The sequence below is a fragment of the Ranitomeya variabilis genome, chromosome 1 (genome assembly GCF_051348905.1).
Source record: "Ranitomeya variabilis isolate aRanVar5 chromosome 1, aRanVar5.hap1, whole genome shotgun sequence".
Lineage (NCBI taxonomy): Eukaryota > Metazoa > Chordata > Amphibia > Anura > Dendrobatidae > Ranitomeya > Ranitomeya variabilis.
The window spans coordinates 1145304458-1145326012 of NC_135232.1; the positions used below are offsets into that span (position 1 = coordinate 1145304458).

Below are 21555 nucleotides of genomic sequence, written 5' to 3' on the forward strand. Positions count from 1 at the left end.
TCCACTTGGCATTAATTCCTGTGAAGCGCCTGAATGGTTCAAAATTTCCTGACAGCACTTTTGAAGTACTTGAGGAGTGCAGTTTTTAAAATGGTATCACTTTTTCGGAGTTTCCAATATATAGACCCCTCAAAATCCATTTAAATCTGAATAGGTGCCTAAAGAAACAGGTTTTGTACATTTCATGAGAAATTGCTATTAAATTTTAACCCTTCTAAAATCCTAGCAAAAGAAAACGATGTTTAAAAAATTAAGCAGATGTAAAGTCGACATATGGAAAATGTTATTTATTAATTATTTCGTACAGCATCACTGCATGATTTAAGGATATAAAGATTACAATTTTGAAAATTGTGAATTTTTCTAAATTTTGACAAAAGTACTGGCATTTTAATACGTAAATGCGAAACATATCGACCTAAATTTACCACTATCATAAATTACAATGTGTCACAAAAAACAAACTCAGAATCAGTGGGATATGATGAAGGGTTGCAGAGCTATTACCACAAAAACTGACACTGGTCAGGTTTAAAAAATTTGGCCTGGTCCTTAAGGTCAAAATGGGATTGGTCACTAAAAGGTTAACTAAAACAGGTCATCAATTTGCACCTTATTGGCATTACATTGACTGAGAACCCCAGATTATAATGTCAAATTAAAATTATCTGCTACACCTAAGGGATCACAAACTTTTTCCACTCACAGACCTGTGATTTTGGATAATTTTCCTCAATTATTAATGACAAAGTCTAATAATTTCTTTAATCTGATTCTCTTTATCTAGTTTTAGAACTTGTGTGAAAATCGAATATACACTGCTCAAAAACAATAAAGGGAACACTTAAACAACAGAATATAACTCCAAGTAAATCAAACTTTTGTGAAATCAAACTGTTCACTTAGGAAGCAACACTGATTGACAATCAATTTCACATGCTGTTGTGCAAATGGAATAGACAACATATAAAGAAACCAGCAATATAAATTCACATAAATATACTAAACTCAGAAATAATCATAAACAAAGGAGAAATCAAGAGTTTTTTTACGTATAAAAGTATATATATTTTATTATTACATATAATATTAACAAATATTCATTATTATAAAGACAATATGTCAGTATGAAAAAATGATCAAACTAAGGTGATAGTGCAAAAACGCGATCACTAGCAGAGAACTAACCATGTGAATAGGTTCCAAGTAATTATTAACTACCAAAAATAGGCGTGTGCAAACTAACACATAAAATCCTGTGTTAGCTATAGGTGTGACATAGGTTTGGATAAAGGAAGTCCAAACCACGCTGATCTAAGTAACAGCGATGATATAATAATAAGCCGCTTCACACCTGACATTTACAGAGGAACCACACATACAATAAAACAGTACAAAAGGTTATTTACCCATATTGTGAAAGTGTCAGCTCTGCGAGTGATCGCTCTCCCCGACGCGCGTTTCGCGAGACAGAGTCTCGCTTCCTCAAGGGGCGTGGTCTTATAGGGGTAAGCGTCAGCATTAAATAACACCGTGATCCGGTCACATGAAAAGAAACCGGCAAATGGCATGACGCGTAATGCATGGTCGCATCATGCAGCCTGCCATATGGATGTAGCAGACTGAACCCGTCGAGGGACAAATGGACTAAAAGCATCTCTGCGGAAGGGTGAGTAATAGTGTTTTTTTTTACCTCTTTTGCAGATGATGAGGGCATTGGAGGAATGGGCGAGGTTGCAAGTATGGTTTAATTAAGATTATTAAAGAAGTCTGTGTCTTTCTTTCAATTAAAGGACTTTTTCTGGGTGTCTGTGTTTTCTTACAATGTGACTATGGGGTGTCTTAGTGATGCCTCTCCATTACTAACCTTGGGGCTTGATGTCACCTGACAACAATACAAAGGTGACATCAACCCCCCAACTATCACCCCACTTGCGGCTTCTGCAGGGCAAGTGGGAAGAGCTGGGCAAAGTGCCAGAATTGGCGCATCTTAGAGATGTGCCTTTTCTGGGGTGGCTGAGAGCTGATGTTTTTAGCCTGGGGGAAGCCAGTATCCGTGGATACTTCCCAGGCTATTAATATCATCCCGCTGCTGTCTGCATAGCCTTTGCTGGTTATTAATTATAGGGGGATCCTGCATAATTTATTTTAGGGTCCCACATTTTAATAGCTAGTAAAGGCTAGTTATACAGCTGTGAGCTGATATTAATAGCCTGGGAAGCTCCATGGGTATTACCCCCTGCCAGGCTATAAACATCTGTCCCAAGCTGTCGGCTTTCCTTCTGCTTGCTACGAAAATTGAGCGGGAGCCCACGCCATTTTTTTCCTAAAATTAATCTTTTATTAATTAAATACATGTACAATAATTTGCACACACACTGTACTAATTGAATTTGTCACTGACATCTATATATCTATCTATTCTATGTGTATTTACAGTATGTAATCCATCTATTCTATCCTGTCGGCTCCTGCAATGATCTTACAATACACGACACATGAATTGCCAGCTTTTCATGTATCTATCTATCTATCTAATATAAATACATATATATATATATATATATATATATATATATATATATATATATATATATATATATATACACTCACCGGCCACTTTATTAGGTACACCATGCTAGTAACAGGTTGGACCCCTTTTGCCTTCAGAACTGCCTCAATTCTTCGTGGCATAGATTCAACAAGGTGCTGGAAGCATTCCTCAGAGATTTTGGTCCATATTGACATGATGGCATCACACAGTTGCCGCAGATTTGTCGGCTGCACATCCCAAAGATGCTCCATACAAGGCAGGATGGATCCATGCTTTCATGTTGTTTACGCCAAATTCTGACCCTACCATCCGAATGTCGCAGCAGAAATCGAGACTCATCAGACCAAGCAACGTTTTTCCAATCTTCTACTGTCCAATTTCGATGAGCTTGTACAAATTGTAGCCTCAGTTTCCTGTTCTTAGCTGAAAGGAGTGGTACCCGGTGTGGTCTTCTGCTGCTGTAGCCCATCTGCCTCAAAGTTCGACGCACTGTGCGTTCAGAGATGCTCTTAGGCCTACCTTGGTTGTAACGGGTGGCGATTTGAGTCACTGTTGCCTTTCTATCAGCTCGAACCAGTCTGCCCATTCTCCTCTGACCTCTGGCATCAACAAGGCATTTCCGCCCACAGAACTGCCGCTCACTGGATTTTTTTTCTTTTTCGGACCATTCTCTGTAAACCCTAGAGATGGTTGTGCGTGAAAATCCCAGTAGATCAGCAGTTTCTGAAATACTCAGACCAGCCCTTCTGGCACCAACAACCATGCCACGTTCAAAGGCACTCAAATCACCTTTCTTCCCCATACTGATGCTCGGTTTGAACTGCAGGAGATTGTCTTGACCATGTCTACATGCCTAAATGCACTGAGTTGCCGCCATGTGATTGGCTGATTAGAAATTAAGTGTTAACAAGAAGTTGGACAGGTGTACCTAATAAAGTGGCCAGTGAGTGTATATAAATTATATATATATATTTATGTGTGCCATTGGCATCTATATATACTGTACACAGTATGTGTTCTATAAGTACATATCTATTCTAACCTTTCACTCTGTGATTTTATTGATTGTGGCACATGAATTGCCGGCTATTATTCTATCTTTTACCAAATGTTACCGACTTTTTTTGGATTTAAAAAAAATACTCTTGTTACTGATCACGAATCCGAATGTACCATATTTGTGCTGAATTTATGTTTGACAATCGTTTTCCAAACATATTTGCTCATCTCTAGGAACTAGTGATGAGCGAGTGTACTCGTTGCTCGGGTTTTCCTGAGCATGCTCGGGTGGTCTCCGAGTATTTATGACTGCTCGGAGATTTAGTTTTCATCCCGGCAACTGAATGATTTACAGCTACTAGCCAGGCTGAGTACATGTGGGGGTTGCCTGGTTGCTAGGGAATCCCCACATGTACTCAGCCTGGCTAGTAGCTGTAAATCATTCAGCTGCCGTGATGAAAACTAAATCTCTGAGCAGTCACAAATATTCGGAGGTCACCCGAGCGTGCTCGGGAAAACCTGAGCAACGAGTACACTCGCTCATCACTACTAGTAACCTCTACTTATGTACAGCATCATGGAATCAATAGTGCTCTAAAAAAAATAATAACAATAAAAATAATAATCTTCCACATGATGTTCCATTCAGTCCTTAAAGGGAACCTGTCAGCAGGATTGTGCTCAGTAACTACAGACAGTGTCAGGTCAGCGCCGTTATACTGATTACACTGATACCTGGTGATGAAATCCTTCTTGCGGTTAATGTTTAATCTTTATTTTCAGTTTTGAGTTAATGATATGCTCGTGCTCTTGGGCGGGGCTGTGGGTGTGGCTGTGGGCGAGGCTGTGCGGGTCTTCATGTGGTGCTCTGATTAGGTATTCATAATGCAGACTGCTGACAGGTCACTAATCCCTCTGACCTGCCCCCTAATTTACATGATGAATATTTGTACATACTGAAGGAAATAAAACAGATGCACAGTAGCAGCTATCGGTGTGCATAGAGGTCCAATAGCTGCTACTGCGCAGTTGTCGGCGGCGCCATCTTGCTGGAGAAGGAAAAAAAATTCCTCCTCCAAGATGGCGCCGCTCGCGTCTGCGCAGGCCTTTTTAGTGCCAAATGTCCCTTGACCCGTTAAAGGGGTTGCAAACGTTGCACAAAAATAAAAATCATGCATAAAATGAATGAAGAAAAGGAGTGGATAGAGCTCGCTTGTGCAAAAACATTTTCAACTTTTTTTTAAGAATAGTGCAAATGCAATAATGAATTAGACCCCAAAAGTGACTGGAAGAAAAGCAGATGATAAATGAGAATAAAGTATATATTTTGATTTTGCGCAAAATTCATGAACTATTTTCACCAATTTGAAGAATTTGGAGCAAAAAACGTCAATGAAAATAAAAGACAAAAAGAGAAACGAAGCTGAAAACCAAACAAATGATGAATCCGGCCCCTAATCTTCAAGACAAACTGCAAATGACAATGTGCGGGGATATTAGCCCGAAATTCCCCTAATTGGCCTCTAATTTGTCAAGACTTGGCTGATCCACCAGCGCCTTCTCTGATCATATGGTAAGTGATCACTAGACCCATAGCTGGTGACAATGGCATCCAGTCCTCTCCTCCCCACCATCTCTTACTTCTTGCACCTCCTGGGAGAACAAGACCCCTGACTTTTGTAATTAAGAGTGTGGGACTCAGTGGGAGAATGTAATTAGCCGGCAGCTCCCTGCAGGTCTCTCCGCAGAGAGGACTGGGCAGGGGCTCGGGGTTCCCTGTCTGTGAAGCGATGGCCGGGGGGACCACCACGGTACAGGAAGACTACTGTACACAAGATAAGGTGCAAACAACAAAGGGTAGATTTATTGGAAGGCAAGGGATGAAGTGAATGAGGAAGATGCAAACAGGGGTATACAATGGCAAAAGACAACTTACAAGAGTTATAAACGTTATCTTTCCCGTAAAGTAGCACGGTGCTCCAACTATTACAGACTCAAAATATGTCCAACAAGCAAATGTAAACAATAAACGAGTGAGGATGCTACTCTACGTATAACCTCCCTGGCCTTTACTAAGCAGGCCACACGGCTCTCGTGTACTGACTACTGAAGCCTACACTAGGCCCTAACAGGTGCACCAAACAGGAACAGACTCATGGTGATGTTGGAGAATCAGCTCCAGTCCCAGGGGGCCCCCAGCAGTCTAATATGGTGGTGCGCACGGCTTTCTGTCAGCTCTGTGAAGCGTGGTCTTCTCCTTGCTTCCGGATCCTAGGGATGCTCCTGGAAACTGTAAATCCCTTTCTCTGTATCTTCGTGGCTCTCTTGCAGCTATGTCAGGACACAGTTCTTCTCTCTTTCAGCTATCAGCACAAAAAAGTCCTCTTTGCAGCAGCCTCAGCTCACACACGCTGCTCCAGCTGCACACCTGCACTCTGCCAGACCAGTTCATCACACCGACTATTGCAGGGGAGAAGCAGAAAATTCCATCACGCCAGACAAGCGGGTGCAGCCTCTTAAAATGACAGCGTGTTCCTTACTGTCCATAACAGCACCACCCTCTTCCATCTGCTCTGGATGGACAAGTCATCATCTGTGGGTTGTGTGCACCTGAGGGGGGAAATGTTCCCCTGTGCTGGGACCGTGGGCCGCAGAGGAATGGAGCATGTAATTTATCAGACACTGTAGAGATTAGCTACAATTCACACTGCAGAGGAAATGAGGACTGGCAGCAGCGGTGCAGCTGTAGGGGGCGCAATATATTGACTTACAATATTAACTAGGGCCGGGGAAGTTTCCTCCACTGAAACCCCAGAAAGTGTAAGTTATAGATCTCCTGTATATAATAATATATGTACAGCGGGTATAACCTGAGTATCTCCTGTATATAATAATATATGTACAGCTGGTCTAACCTGGGTATCTCCTGTATATAATAATATATGTACAGCTGGTATAACCTGGGTATCTCCTGTATATAATAATATATGTATATAATATATATATGTACAGCTGGTATAACCTGTGCATCTCCTGTATATAATAATATATGTACAGCTGGTATAACCTGGGCATCTCCTGTATATAATTATATATGTACAGCTGGTAAAACCTGGGCATCTCCGGCATATAATTATATATGTACAGCTGCTATAACCTGGGTATCTTCCGTATATAATAATATATGTACAGCTGGTATAACTTGGTCATCTCCTGTATATAATTATATAAGTACAGCTGGCATAACCTGGGCATCTCCTGTATATAATTATATATGTACAGCTGGTATAACCTGGGTATCTCCTGTATATAATAATATATGTACAGCTGGTATAACCTAGGTATCTCCTGTATATAATAATATATGTACAGCTGGTATAACCTGGGTATCTCCTGTATGTAACAATATATGTATATAATATATATATGTACAGCTGGTATAACCTGGGCATCTCCTGTATATAATTATATATGTACAGCTGGTATAACCTGGGTATCTCCAGCATATAATTATATATGTATGGCTGCTATAACCTGGGTATCTTCCATATATAATAATATATGTATGGCTAGTATAACCTGGGCATCTACTGTATATAATTACATATGTAAAGCTGGTATAACCTGGGCATCTCCTGCATATAATTATAGATGTACAGCTGGTATAACCTGGGTATCTCCAGCATATAATTATATATGTACGGCTGCTATAACCTGGGTATCTTCCGTACATAATAATATATGTACAGCTGGTAATAACCTGGGCATCTCCTGTATATAATTATATATGTACAGCTGGTAAAACCTGGGCATCTCTGGCATATAATTATATATGTACAGCTGGTATAACCTGGGTATCTCCAGCATATAATTATATATGTACAGCTGCTATAACCTGGGTATCTTCCGTATATAATAATATATGTATGGCTGGTATAACCTGGGCATCTCCTGTATATAATTATATATGTACATTTGGTATAACTTGGTAACCTCCTGTATATAATTATATATGTACAGCTGGTATAACCTGGGCATCTCCTGTATATAATTATATATGTGCAGCTGGTATAACCTGGGCATCTTCTGTATATAATCATACATGTACAGCCGGTATAACCTGGGCATCTCCTGTATATAATTATATACATACAGATGGTATAACCTCGGCATCTCCTGTATATAATTATATATGTACAGCTGGTATAACCAGGGCATCTCCTGTATATAATTATATGTGTACAGCTGGTATAACCTGAGTATCTCCTGTATATAATTATACATGTACAGCTGGTATAACCTGGGTATGTTCTTAATATGGTTATATATCTACAGCTGGTATAACCTGGGTATCTCGTGTATATAATTATATATGTACAGCTGGTATAACCTGGATATCTCCTGTATATAATTATATATGTACAGCTGTTATAACCTGGGCATCTCTTGTATATAATTATATATGTACAGCTGGTATAACCTGGGTATCTCCTGTATATTATTATATATGTACAGCTGGTATAACCTGGGCATCTCCTGTATATAATTATATATGTACAGCTGGTATAACCTGGGTATCTCCAGCATATAATTATATATGTACGGCTGCTATAACCTGGGTATCTTCCATATATAATAATATACGTATGGCTAGTATAACCTGGGCATCTACTGTATATAATTACATATGTAAAGCTGGTATAACCTGGGCATCTCCTGCATATAATTATAGATGTACAGCTGGTATAACCTGGGTATCTCCAGCATATAATTATATATGTACGGCTGCTATAACCTGGGTATCTTCCGTACATAATAATATATGTACAGCTGGTAATAACCTGGGCATCTCCTGTATATAATTATATATGTACAGCTGGTAAAACCTGGGCATCTCTGGCATATAATTATATATGTACAGCTGGTATAACCTGGGTATCTCCAGCATATAATTATATATGTACAGCTGCTATAACCTGGGTATCTTCCGTATATAATAATATATGTATGGCTGGTATAACCTGGGCATCTCCTGTATATAATTATATATGTACAGCTGGTATAACTTGGTAATCTCCTGTATATAATTATATATGTACAGCTGGTATAACCTGGGCATCTCCTGTATATAATTATATATGTGCAGCTGGTATAACCTGGTCATCTCCTGTATATAATCATACATGTACAGCCGGTATAACCTGGGCATCTCCTGTATATAATTATATACATACAGCTGGTATAACCTGGGCATCTCCTGTATATAATTATATATGTACAGCTGGTATAACCAGGGCATCTCCTGTATATAATTATATGTGTACAGCTGGTATAACCTGAGTATCTCCTGTATATAATTATACATGTACAGCTGGTATAACCTGGGTATGTTCTTAATATGGTTATATATGTACAGCTGGTATAACCTGGGTATCTCGTGTATATAATTATATATGTACAGCTGGTATAACCTGGATATCTCCTGTATATAATTATATATGTACAGCTGTTATAACCTGGGCATCTCTTGTATATAATTATATATGTACAGCTGGTATAACCTGGGTATCTCCTGTATATTATTATACATGTACAGCTGGTATAACCTGGGAATCTCCTGTATATAATTATATATATATATATATATATATATATATATATATATATATATATATATATATATATATATACATATACAGTCATGGCCAAAAGTTTTGAGAATGACACCAAAATTATATTTTCCCATGATCTGCTGCCCTCTGGTTTTTATTAGTGTTTGTCTGATGTTTATATCACATACAGAAATATAATTGCAATCATATTATGAGTACCAATAGGTTATATTGACAGTTAGAATGAGTTAATGCAGCAAGTCAATATTTGCAGTGTTGCCCCTTCTTCTTCAAGACCTCTGCAATTCTCCCTGGCATGCTCTCAATCAACTTCTGGACCAAATCCTGACTGATAGCCGTCCATTCTTGCATAATCAATGCTTGCATTTTGCCAGAATTTGTTGGTTTTTGTTTGTCCACCCGTCTCTTGATGATTGACCACAAGTTCTCAATGGGATTAAGATCTGGGGAGTTTCCAGGCCATGGACCCAAAATCTCTATGTTTTGTTCCATGAGCCATTTAGTTATCACCTTTGCTTTATGGCAAGGTGCTCCATCATGCTGGAAAAGGCATTGTTGGGCGCCAAACTGCTCTTGGACGGTTGGGAGAAGTTGCTCTTGGAGGACATTCTGGTACCATTCTTTATTCATGGCTGTGTTTTTAGGCAAGACTGTGAGTGAGCCGATTCCCTTGGCTGAGAAGCGACCCCACACATGAATGGTTTCAGGATGCTTTACAGTTGGCATGAGACAAGACTGGTGGTAGCGCTCACCTCTTCTTCTCCGAATAAGCTGTTTTCCAGATGTCCCAAACAATCGAAAAGGGGATTCATCAGAGAAAATGACTTTGCCCCAGTCCTCAGTAGTCCACTCCCTGTACCTTTTGCAGAATATCAGTCGGTCCCTGATGTTTTTTCTGGAGAGAAGTGGCTTCTTTGCTGCCCTCCTTGAAACCAGGCCTTGCTCAAAGTGTCTCCGCCTCACAGTGCGTGCAGAAGCACTCACACCAGCCTGCTGCCATTCCTGAGCAAGCTCGGCACTGCTGGGAGTCCGATCCCGCAGCTGAAACAGTTCTAAGATACGGTCCTGGCGCTTGCTGGTCTTTCTTGGGCGCCCTGGAGCCTTTTTGACAACAATGGAAGCTCTCTCCTTGAAGTTCTTGATGATGCGATAGATTGTTGACTGAGGTGCAATCTTTGTAGCTGCGATACTCTTCCCTGTTAGGCCATTTTTGTGCAGTGCAATGATGGCTGCACGTGTTTCTTTAGAGATAACCATGGTTAACTGAAGAGAAACAATGATACCAAGCACCAGCCTCTGACATTCAGGAGTATATGCAAATTGCCATTAGAAAAAATGAAGCAGTAGACTTTGGAAAAATTAATATTTGTCTCATTCTCAAAATTTTTGTCCATGACTGTATATATACAGCTGGTATGACCTGGGTATCTCCTGTATATAATTATACATGTACAACCGGTATAACCTGAGCATCTCCTGTATATAATTATACATGTACAGCTGGTATAACCTGGGAATCTCCTGTATATAATTATATATATATATATATATATACGGCTGGTATAACCTGGGTATGTTCTTAATATGGTTATATATGTATTGTAAAGTAATAACTAGGGATGATAAATAGAGATTAAATTGTCCCTGGTCACACTTGTTTTATTTAGTTTAAGTAAAACAAGTACAAGTTTGATTGCAGGACGTGCTGCCTCCACTTTTGCTCCTTGTGTTTTGGGGTGGGAAGTTTGCGCCTCGTTGGTGGATTGGTGCTTTATTTCCTCCTTATCCATCCACACCACCTCTTACCATCTACCTCTCTGTCTTTATGTATTATTAATTCCTCGGTTGTGAGCGACCGGGTCGGTGGTGGCAGAATGAGACTCCTTGTTGTCGGCCGCTCACTGACATTGATGTGCGATGACAGAACGATCGTATTAACCTTTGTTCGGACTTTTCTCTGTCCTATATATTTTTCTTCAGTCCTGTAGCCGCCGGGAACCTTTACTCCACATTAATGAATTTAAGTGTCCCTGTATATCTATTAAAAGCTATTTTTTAGGGGTTTCTTTGACCTCTTGGTTGATATATCTTGTCTGGACCCTAACTGACATTTTCCTTGTTTTTTAAAGGACAACCGCATTGTTGTCCTTTAATTACGGTAAGTTGCTTTCTCGTGGAGAACCCGGAGGCTCGGCCCATCGAGTGCTCCTGTGCATGGAAGAGTCGGCTGACATAGATGTAGACTGCACCATGAAATGAAGCATCGTTCGGCCAGCAGCCATCTAATGGTTATGACTTTAGTGACACTGATGGCTCCTACATATGACCCAGAATTATTTTTTTTGTCATAGAGGAAGGACAGAAGCTTGGACCTTCTACGTGATAGGAGTCTAGAAGGTTTTTTTTCCTGTTCAGCCCCTTCTGTCTTTTACCAGGGATAAGATACAGGTTTCTTCAGGGGCAGATGTCAGATCACTTAATCCATAGCTCTCCATGATAGGTGTGAAATGTCACAAGTCCAGACAAGAGGTCTCCCTGGGGTGTCTAGGAGTCCAAGGAAGGGACAGCAGCATCAGCCAGGGCTATATCCTAAGCAAACTCATTGGAGACCTTTCTATGAGGGATTGTAAAATGCATCCTCTGCCCTTCCACCAGGTCCTTATTCTTCCCCTGTAAGAGCTCCTGCTCCATATTCAGGTCATTAGCATCTATTAGGGGCTTTTGAAGTGTTCGGCAGCTTTGTGGACCCTCTCATTACAGTCACAATCACATGAGGACATGTCTCCTGCTCCTTCACTTTCATCTCCCTACAAGCCACTTGGAATGTGAATGAGACCCCCTCTCATTAATAAAGCTATCAGGAAATGGGTTTCAGCCGCTCTCCTCCTTCTCAGGGGCAGGGGGTGCACTAATGAGGTCTGAGGAATACTGGAAGATGCTCTCCACACTTCCACCTCTTCTGCTATGTCCTGCCCAGTGCAGGCAGATGACACAGAGTAGTGAACAATACATTTAGCATCAGATAGAAACCAACCAGACATGGAGCGATAATGGCACCCGACCTGCCTCTCCATTTTGGAGATGTTCTGCAGATCAATGTGGCACCCAGGTGATCAGTAAGTTTCTAGGTTCCATCGGAGAACCACCACCTTTTGGAATAAGGAAGTCTCAGTTGACGCTTAGAAAGTCGTAGGCCATTTAATGAAAAAAATATTTTGCTGTAGGGAACTAGATTCTCCTTCTTCCTATAATTGTCCAACTTTTATGAGATAAGAAAACCTAAAGATTTCTGGATAGTTGTAACCTGAAGGCTCTCAAAGAACAAAGTGCACAGACCCAATGTGGTGCCACACAGAGACCAAATGGATCTATATCATAGATTTCTGGACACCTGGAGTATCTAGGTGAGGCTACATTTCTAATAAGAGAACACATTTACATGTCAGCATTCACTGGAGAGCGCCATCGTTAATTTTCTCATATAGACGACTAGTCATAACATGTTGGACACATTGAGGCACAGTATGAGATAAGAATTGAGTTTTATTATGGCCATGTCCATACGGAGATAAAAAATGTATTACCAGAAAATAAACGAGCTGTATGATCATGGGGTTCCTGATAATGAGACTTCCACCAATATTCAGAATTGGGCCCCTGTGGAATTTAGTTGTACTGAGCATGTGCGACCAGAGCTTGTGTAGACAGTGACTGGCTCAGTGGTGGCACATGCTCTTTGGCTCTTCCATTCTAATGAATGTTAGGGGGTCTCACCACTGGGGCTTCCACAGATCGTACATTTTTCAGGTACCCTGTAGATTGGTTCCACATGTTGTGTCTGACACAAACAATCAGGAATACACATTAATTGTCCACTGAACCTCCTGATTCAGGAAGAAATGGACGTATCTAATGTGTATGGGGCTCTCTCAACGCTTCACCACCAGCAGACATTGAAAGGATGAAAGAATGGTGCTGATGGACTTCAGCATGTCCGACTCTTTGCTCCCACTGGCGATAAGAGGAGTCTGGTGGCAACGTATCCCATTGTTCCATGAAGCCCCATCCCATAACCCCTTCACGCCGCAGCCCTTTTTTCGTTTTTGCGTTTTGGTTTTTCGCTACCATTTTTCCGAGAGTCATAACTTTTTTTTTCCATCAATATGGCCATGTGAGGGCTTGATTTTTTGCGGGAAGAGTTGTACTTTTGAATGATATCATTGGTTTTACCATACCGTGTACTCGAAAACGGGAAAAAAATTCCAACTGTGGTGAAATTGCAAAAAAAGTGCAATTCCACAACTTTTTTTGGATTTTTTTTTAGCATTTACATTAAATGCTAAAACTGACCTGTCATTATTGTTCTCCAGGTCACTACGCGTTTGTGGATACCAAAAATGTCAAAAGTTTGTTAAAAATAAAAAAATGGTGTCATTTTCCGAGACCCGTAGCATCTCCATTTTTCAGCATATGTGGCCGGTGAGGGCTGTTTTTTGCGTGCCAACCTAACATTTTTACTGATACTAGTTTGGTGTGGATACGATCTTTTCATCACCCGTGATTCCATTATAATGCAATCTTGTAGCGACAATAAAAACCTAATTCTGGCAGATTGACTTTTTGTTTACCGATTGGATTCTTTTTATGTATTGATATATCGGGCGATTCTGAATGCAACCAGACCAAATATGTGTAGTTTTATTTTTATTTATTGTTTTATTTTGAATGGAGAAAAAGGTGGGTGATTAAAACTTTTAAATTTTTTTTATTTTTTTATATTTTTAAAAACTTTTTTTTCTTACTTTTCACTTGCTTCAATAATCTCCATGGGAGACTAGAAGCTGCAGTTGTCCGATCGCCTGTGTATAGCAGAAATGCTCACTTGCTACGAGTGCCGACTGCTGGGCGGTGCTCATAGCAATCCGGCACTGACAACCACAAGGGTCTCCTGCAGACCCCGGGTTGTCATGCCAACCTATTGGCGACCTGTGGTCATGTGACACGAGTGCTGATGGATTAGTAACGCACTTCCGATGCAATCACATTAAATGCTGCTGTCAGAGATTGACAGCGGCATTTAACGGGTGAACAGCTGCGGGTGGATTAAGATTCCACCCATGGCTGTTAGGGGCACATGTCAGTTGTTGAAAACAGCTGACATGTGCCCGGAAAGATGTGGGATCTGTGCTGGTGCCCACATCAACGGGAGAGACATGACATGCACAGTACATGTACGGCTCATTTCATGAACACTACAAGTCCCAGCATCCTCCTAGGACCAACCTTTCCCCCTCGTTGATGATAGATGTAAGATGCTGCCTCTTTGAAGACCTGCCAGAAGCTCTTTATGTAGAGAAATAACAGAAGATCTGGGCCCCTCCAAGTCATGAAGTAAGATGTTAATCCGAGGGCAGGGGGGTCAGACAAGTAATTACGAGGCGTTCTCATTGGCATGATTACTTTGGGACAATCTTCAATATGGAAACATTTTTTTTTTAGAGAAAAGCTTTGATTCTGGTCTTAAAAATCAAACGGTTCCTTTTTTCCAGGCAGTTTTTTCAGGCTCCATACAGAGAAATAACACATCTCTGCTTGGACGGGTAAAGTATTTTCTTTAAACAAATAAATATATAGATTTGTTACATGTGACTATGGCATAAGAACTACAAGTCCCAGGAAGCTCTGATAATCTTGTCTGACTATATTGTTTGCATTTTTGCTGCCTTTCCTAAAAACGCAATTAATAAAACACAGTGTAAATGTATGTGTGACCATGAATGGTGAAAAGTTGGAGTAACCTTGTGGTGAAGTGCTCGTCCTCGCTGAGTCATTGTGTCCTCGTCGATATTTCTCCAGTCTGCGGGTAAATCAGTCATTGGGGAATTAATAAATCTCAGTGCCCAATATCCATAGGAGTCTCTCGCTGCCGTCTGAGGATCCGCCATCACGGCCCCTGGAGGTCGCAGCTTTCCAAAACTTTTCCTGCTGTAACTGTAAGAAACCTCTTTCCTGTTTGCAGGAATTTTCCTTTCACTAAAACTTCAGATTGTGCAGATCTGATCCCAATCTAATATTTCACCATCAACTAATTATTCTACAGAATTTATCGGCCACATTAATGTCAGTTATGGATTTTATCCCATTTGTAGCCTGAAGTTCTGTAAAGGGATGATCACCCCCATCATCCATTATGACATTATTTTCTTTACAGGACCATATTACTGTGCTCTCATCCTGGAAGGGTTAATTAATAAATACAAATAAGTTTATCTAGTAATTCAACACTACATCTGGTTTATTCATAGATGATCTACCATCTTTTATTGTAGTCATCAATAGAATATATGTATACCCGAATATATTTCCATACTCCACATTACAGTCAGTCCTCAAAGCTCTCCAGCAGCCAGCGGGTTAATTAAAGGAGGGGACCATTGATGATGATGATGATGATGATGATGATAATGGTAGTGTACAGCTGTTTGCACTGTTCTACATCTCTCTCCCCTGGTCACAGCCCCATGTCACTTGTCCAGACCCCCAGCATAGGGGGGACCCTCTGTGTTCCTCACTACCGGGTGCTACATTTCCCACGTCGTTACCACAGGGTGAAATTCTGCAGATTTTTAAGTGAAATCCATTAACAAAGTCCACAGAGCTAATGGGGGACAAAGTGCAGCAATTCCCTTTACTAATTAATATAATGCCCCTGTGTTAGAGGGGAAAGAAGGGAGGACCCCCAGCAATGTCACCATTACCTGTATCTCCCATGGGACTGATGGGGTTAATATATGAACAGAATGTTTGCAAAACATCAAAAGTGATGATATGAGGAGGATCAATGAGATCTGAGGAGAATCGGTGAGATCTAAGGAGGATTGGTGAGATCTGAGGAGGATTGGTGCGATGTGAGGCAGATCGGTGCGATATGAGGAGGACCGATGAGATCTGAGTATGATTGGTGAGATCTGAGGAGAATCGGTGAGATCTGAGGAGAATCGGTGAGATCTGAGGAGGATCGGTGCAACGTGAGGCAGATCGGTGCAATATGAGGAGGATCGATGAGATCTGAGGAGAATCGGTGAGATCAGAGGAGGATCGGTGAGATCTGAGGAGGATCGGTGCGATTTGAGGCAGTTCAGTGCAATATGTGGAGGATCGATGAGACCCGAGGAGGATTGGTGAGATCTGAGGAGAATTGGTGAGATCTGAGGAGGATTGGTGAGATCTGAGGAGGATCGGTGAAATCTGAGGAAGATTGGTGAGATCTGAGGAGGATCAGTGCGATGTGAGGCAGATCGGTGCAATATGAGGAGGATCGATGAGATCTGAGGAGGATTGGTGAGATCTGAGGAGAATCAGTGAGATTTGAGGAGGATTGGTAAGATCTGAGGAGGATCGGTGCGATCTGAGGCAGATCGGTGCGATCTGAGGAGGATCGATGAGATCTGAGGAGGATCACTGAGATATGAGGAGGATTAATGAGATCTGAAGAGGATTGATGAGATCTGAGGAGGATCGGTGAGATCTGAAGAGGATCAGTGCGATGTGAGGCAGATCGGTGCGATATGAGGAGGATCAATGAGATCTGAGGAGGATCGGTGTGATCTGAGGCAGTTCGGTGCGATCTGAGGCAGATCGGTGCGATCTGAGGAGGATCGATGAGATCTGAGAAGAATCGCTGCTTAGAGAAGGAAAAAATGATTTCATGAACAGAATAATCAAATTGTAAAGAATCAAAACTGGAATAAGAAGAAGGAAAAATGTCTGCAACCGGGAACAATATGTGGAGGTCAAGGGTTCCCACAGAACAATGGAGGAACTGACACCAAATGTGGATTGTTGAGCTGGAGACATCAGAGCTGCCGCCATCTTCCTCTCATACAGTGACTGAGATTGTCCTCAGTATCGGCCAAGGTGAAAGTGGCAGACACTGACCAGGAGAAGAAGACAGCACGAATTAATCAGATCTCCACTAATTGTCCAATCACACCTCATTGTATGGAGATGAAGAATCAGCCCAACAAGAGATTCAAAAGGTGGAAACAGATTAATACAAAAGTCACTGATACAGGTAAGAAGGGGGAAAAAGAAAACTAAACTGGAATGAAAAGCGAAATTAGTGAATGACTATTAAACTTTGTCACTAATTCAACTAAAGCAAAACAATAAAATGTTAAATCTATTATTAAACCCAGTCACTAACACATGTAAAGAAAGTGTTAAAGTAGTAAGAACAAGAAATATCTATCTGTAAAAACTACTAAAATGGATTAAAAATTTAAAACTAGTAAATTCCTATTAAACTCTCACTATTATACATAAAAACAAAATGTGTCAAACAGAAAAAAATCTAAAGAACTGAAAAATAAATCGCCATAATGGAACCTAAAAAATGAAACAAGTGAATAACTTTGGTTGTTTAAAAGTCATCCAATGTATATGTTATAAAATAAAATGTAAATTTATTATATTCTACAAGAACATCGATTATGTAAGACTAAGTCCAGGAAAAAAAATAGATCTAAAATAAAACAAAAATAATTTCACAACGTAATAAAAATATTTAAATGGCAGAATCATATTCATAATGTAAAAGACAGATGTACAAAAAGTGAAATAGAAAATATGTGTAAATAAAAATCTATGAATCTATCCAACTCTCCCCTTTATGAACACATAATATAAGAGCTCGGAGCTGGACCCCCGTATCACCCCATGAGAGCCCACCCTGGCAGCAGAGAGGAGATCATTATGGATCTGTAATGTCTGGTTATTATTACACATTTCGCTCCTCATCAATGTAGAAAGTGACTTTGTGTCTCTCGCTTGGTGTTTTGGTCCTGGAGATCTCCTGAGATCTGGTGATCTCTCCTCAGTGTAATGTATCATTAGAGCAATTCTCTATAATTACCGGGACCAGCGAGAACAGCAGATATGGAGACATACGGGGGGCCGGAGATCTGGAGATTATTATATACAGTTTATCTGATGGGATCTGGATATGATAGGTAAAGAAGGTAATAATAATAATAATTAATCTTTTAAAGCAATTCTGTAGATCGTACTCACATCCCATATACTATTATCCATCAGTGTAGAAAGATGCAGATAAATAGGAGCTCGACACATAAATAGATAATGGTCAGATAGTGATGATAAATACCAGATATAGATGACTAATAGATAATGTGTGAGATGTAGAGTTAGACCCAAAGACACGGATTATATATTTCCATCTCGTTTTCACATCACTTGATTCCGATAATTCATTGATATCAGAGATGTAGAGTTAGATCCATAGATACCGTAAGTCAATAATCAGTGAGATATGAGATCCATTAATAATTACCAGCTAAATATGAGCTGTATACACAGATGAGCAGATCCCAGAATCCTGCGCCCGTGGACGGGTGGATCACAGGTCGGTGTATAGACACGTGGATATAGAGATAATTATGGAGTCGTTACAGGTGTCCTGTTTCCCCTGGATTTTGTGGCCAGCCGGGGGAGGTTGTAGGAAGCTTTGCCCCATGGCCCTGTCCTCTCCTCTCGGGGGCAGTGTGGGGTCTGTGTGCCGAGCCCACTCTTCCACTCAGTGCTGATCTCTGCTCTGGGCTATTCACATGCTAATAGTGTATTTACATTTCACAGAGCGCAGCTCTGGATAAAAGGGGGCTCAGAGCTGAGGACACTACATTCTCCAGCAGAGATCACCTGCTCCTGGTTCTTCACCACCTGAGGATACTTTGCCTTCTCCCTGCCATCATGCAGCCTACTCCCATCTTCCAAGGACTTGGACATCACTTGGCTCAGGCTCCTGCTCTGCCAGAGGCCATTCAGGAGCAGACAACACCCAGGAAAGCCTTTGATATTGATTCCCTACTATCCAGAGAAGACAGACCTGCTCCCCGAGTCATTGTGGAGGAACCCGGCTGGCAGATGCCCCCTGCACCCCATGGCTACTCCTATGGGACCATGTCCTACCCTCCAGTATTTCTCTGCCAACCTGCAGCCTTCCCCGGCTACGTCCAGCCCCAGCAGCACTACGGACCACTCAGTGGAGGGTGCAGATGTCCGTACCCCCTGTGCAGCCACAGAGGTAAGTCCACACTCCTCAACTTGTTATATTAATTCTATCTAATTAGTTTTTGTAGCTAATAATATCTTTACAAAAAGTTAGTTAGATCAGGAGAGATTCTTCTCCTTCAGGATAAGAATTGCTGAGACTTGTATTTCTCACATCAGTATAGTTATCTTGGATCTGACTTGTAGAAGTTGTAGCTCTGTGTGCTCCTTTCCTGGGTTCTTTCCTTCCTTCCTTCATTCTTTCCATCCTTCCTTCCGTCCTTTTTCTTTCTTGTGCTGACAGCGCCACCTTCTGCTTCTTCCAGATCTTACAAACACACTCTGCACCATGTGTCCCATAGGATCTCTGCCCTGCAAGACAGGACCTTACAAGCCGAAGAGATTTAGGACGATCTTCTCTCCAGAACAGCTGGAAAGGCTGGAGAAAGATTTCCTCAAGCAGCAATATATGGTGGGGACAGATCGAGTGGACCTCGCTGCCTCACTTGGCCTCACGGAAACCCAGGTAAGGAACGCTACATGAACTCTGTGACTGTCCTCAACTTGAGCCCTTTTGGCTTTGGCAGTGCATTTGTTTGTTAGCGGATTGTATTTTCTTTGTAATATATTATATACAGTGGCTTGTAAAGTCTTCACACCCCATGAACTTTCCACATTTTTCCACATTACACCCACAAACTTCCATGTATTTTAATGGGATTTTATATAATACCAACACTAAGTAACAAGGATTTCTGAAGCGTAAAAGAAATGATTCAGGGTTTCTACTTATTTTATAAATATAAAAATGAAAATTGTTCCGTGCATTTGTATTCACCCCCTGAGTCAGTACTTTGTAGGACCCCCTCTCTCTGCAGTCTTTTGGGGTCTGTCTCTCCAGCTTTGCACATCTAGAGGTGACATTTTGCCCCTTCTCCATTCACTCAGTGACATTGGTTCAAGATGTCTGTGATCAGTAATTTTCACATCTTGTCACAGATTCTCGGGATTTATGTCTCAATAAAATACACTTAAGTATGTGGGTGTAACGTGAAAAAATGTAAAAATGTGGAAAAACTCACTCTGCATAATATATATGTGTGTATCACTGTGGTGGAACTAGAGTTTCAGTTTCTTTACATCCTAGGTTTTAACAATGTCTTCTCCTTTCTTCATAGGTGAAGGTGTGGTTCCAGAATCGCCGAATAAAGTGGAGGAAACAAAGCCTGGAGCAAAAAATGGCTAAACTGTCCCAGGTTAGAGTCATCCCTGAAGACCCACCAGCCTCAGATTCCATAGAGGAGAGGGAGAATGAAGTAGAGGATGAGGTAGGTGTGGTTCAGTAGAACTTCACCTAGACCTTCATTCTATACTGCCCATTAGTGTGAGGAATTCGTCTGACTGTCACAGGATGATGCAATCTTTCTTGGACAAAAAACACTATGGACAATGAGATGTAGGTCCAATGAACTAGTCATTTGGTGCTGAAAGGTCAACTTTGGAAAAACCTTACTCTACGTGTCCTTGTCTTCCAACCATGAAAACTCCAAGCAAGAGATGTGCGATGGACTTCTTCATCTCCTCTTAGAGTTTGGATGACACATTGGTGTCCTATTTTGTAGACCACTTGGCATGGAGGACTGTACTGTATAATAATTCTTCGATCTTCCATATATGAAAAATTGGCTTTATACTTTTTGTCTAATTTATAATTGTAGGACAGGGGTAGTGAACAAAGCTCTTCCAGAGTCATTGGAAGGAAATTAAGGCGCAGTATATATGATTTGTCCCTCATCTTACTGTGGTCCTTTCTAGTAACTGTGTTACTGTTACCCTTTACACTTGCGTTGTCTCAATGCATCATGCACTATTCCCCCATTTGCAGCAGAGTCAAGTAATCTAGGACCTGATTTGTGGATTTCTCTCAATTTTAGGCCTTAACACAATCAGTCCTGGGGTGCTTGGCTCTGCCTCTATAATTTTAATACCCCCTCCCCACCTTCTGATTGGCTGGAGACTGTTCAGCCCATCCCCTGTCCTATGATATCTCAGCCCCTATGATGGCTTGTGAAGGACCATTGTGGTATTTGTACGTAGGCCATTATTTTATTTAAATCATATGTTTTATACTGATATTTATTCGTCTTTTAAAATAAATATTTTTTATACTCTTATTACCAAATTGTCTCTGGTCAATCTCTTTTGTAAAGTGATGAATCTTTGTAATATAACTCATTATCGTATTTTCATTCCGTCTATCTATAACACCGTGCGGGAAGTGCTGGCTTATCTGCCTGGTTC

The 21555-nt window shown here is 40.9% G+C and overlaps 1 protein-coding gene across 1 annotated transcript; it reads left to right on the top strand.

Annotated features, from left to right (window-relative positions):
• The first annotated feature begins 18954 nt into the window (after positions 1-18954).
• Positions 18955-20853, top strand: LOC143800939 (homeobox protein not2-like). The gene is made up of 4 exons (XM_077281220.1): positions 18955-19288; positions 19581-19780; positions 20433-20582; positions 20746-20853. The coding sequence occupies exons 1-4, from the start codon at positions 18955-18957 to the stop codon at positions 20851-20853; spliced, it is 792 nt and encodes a 263-aa protein (XP_077137335.1).
• Positions 20854-21555: the final 702 nt, after the last annotated feature.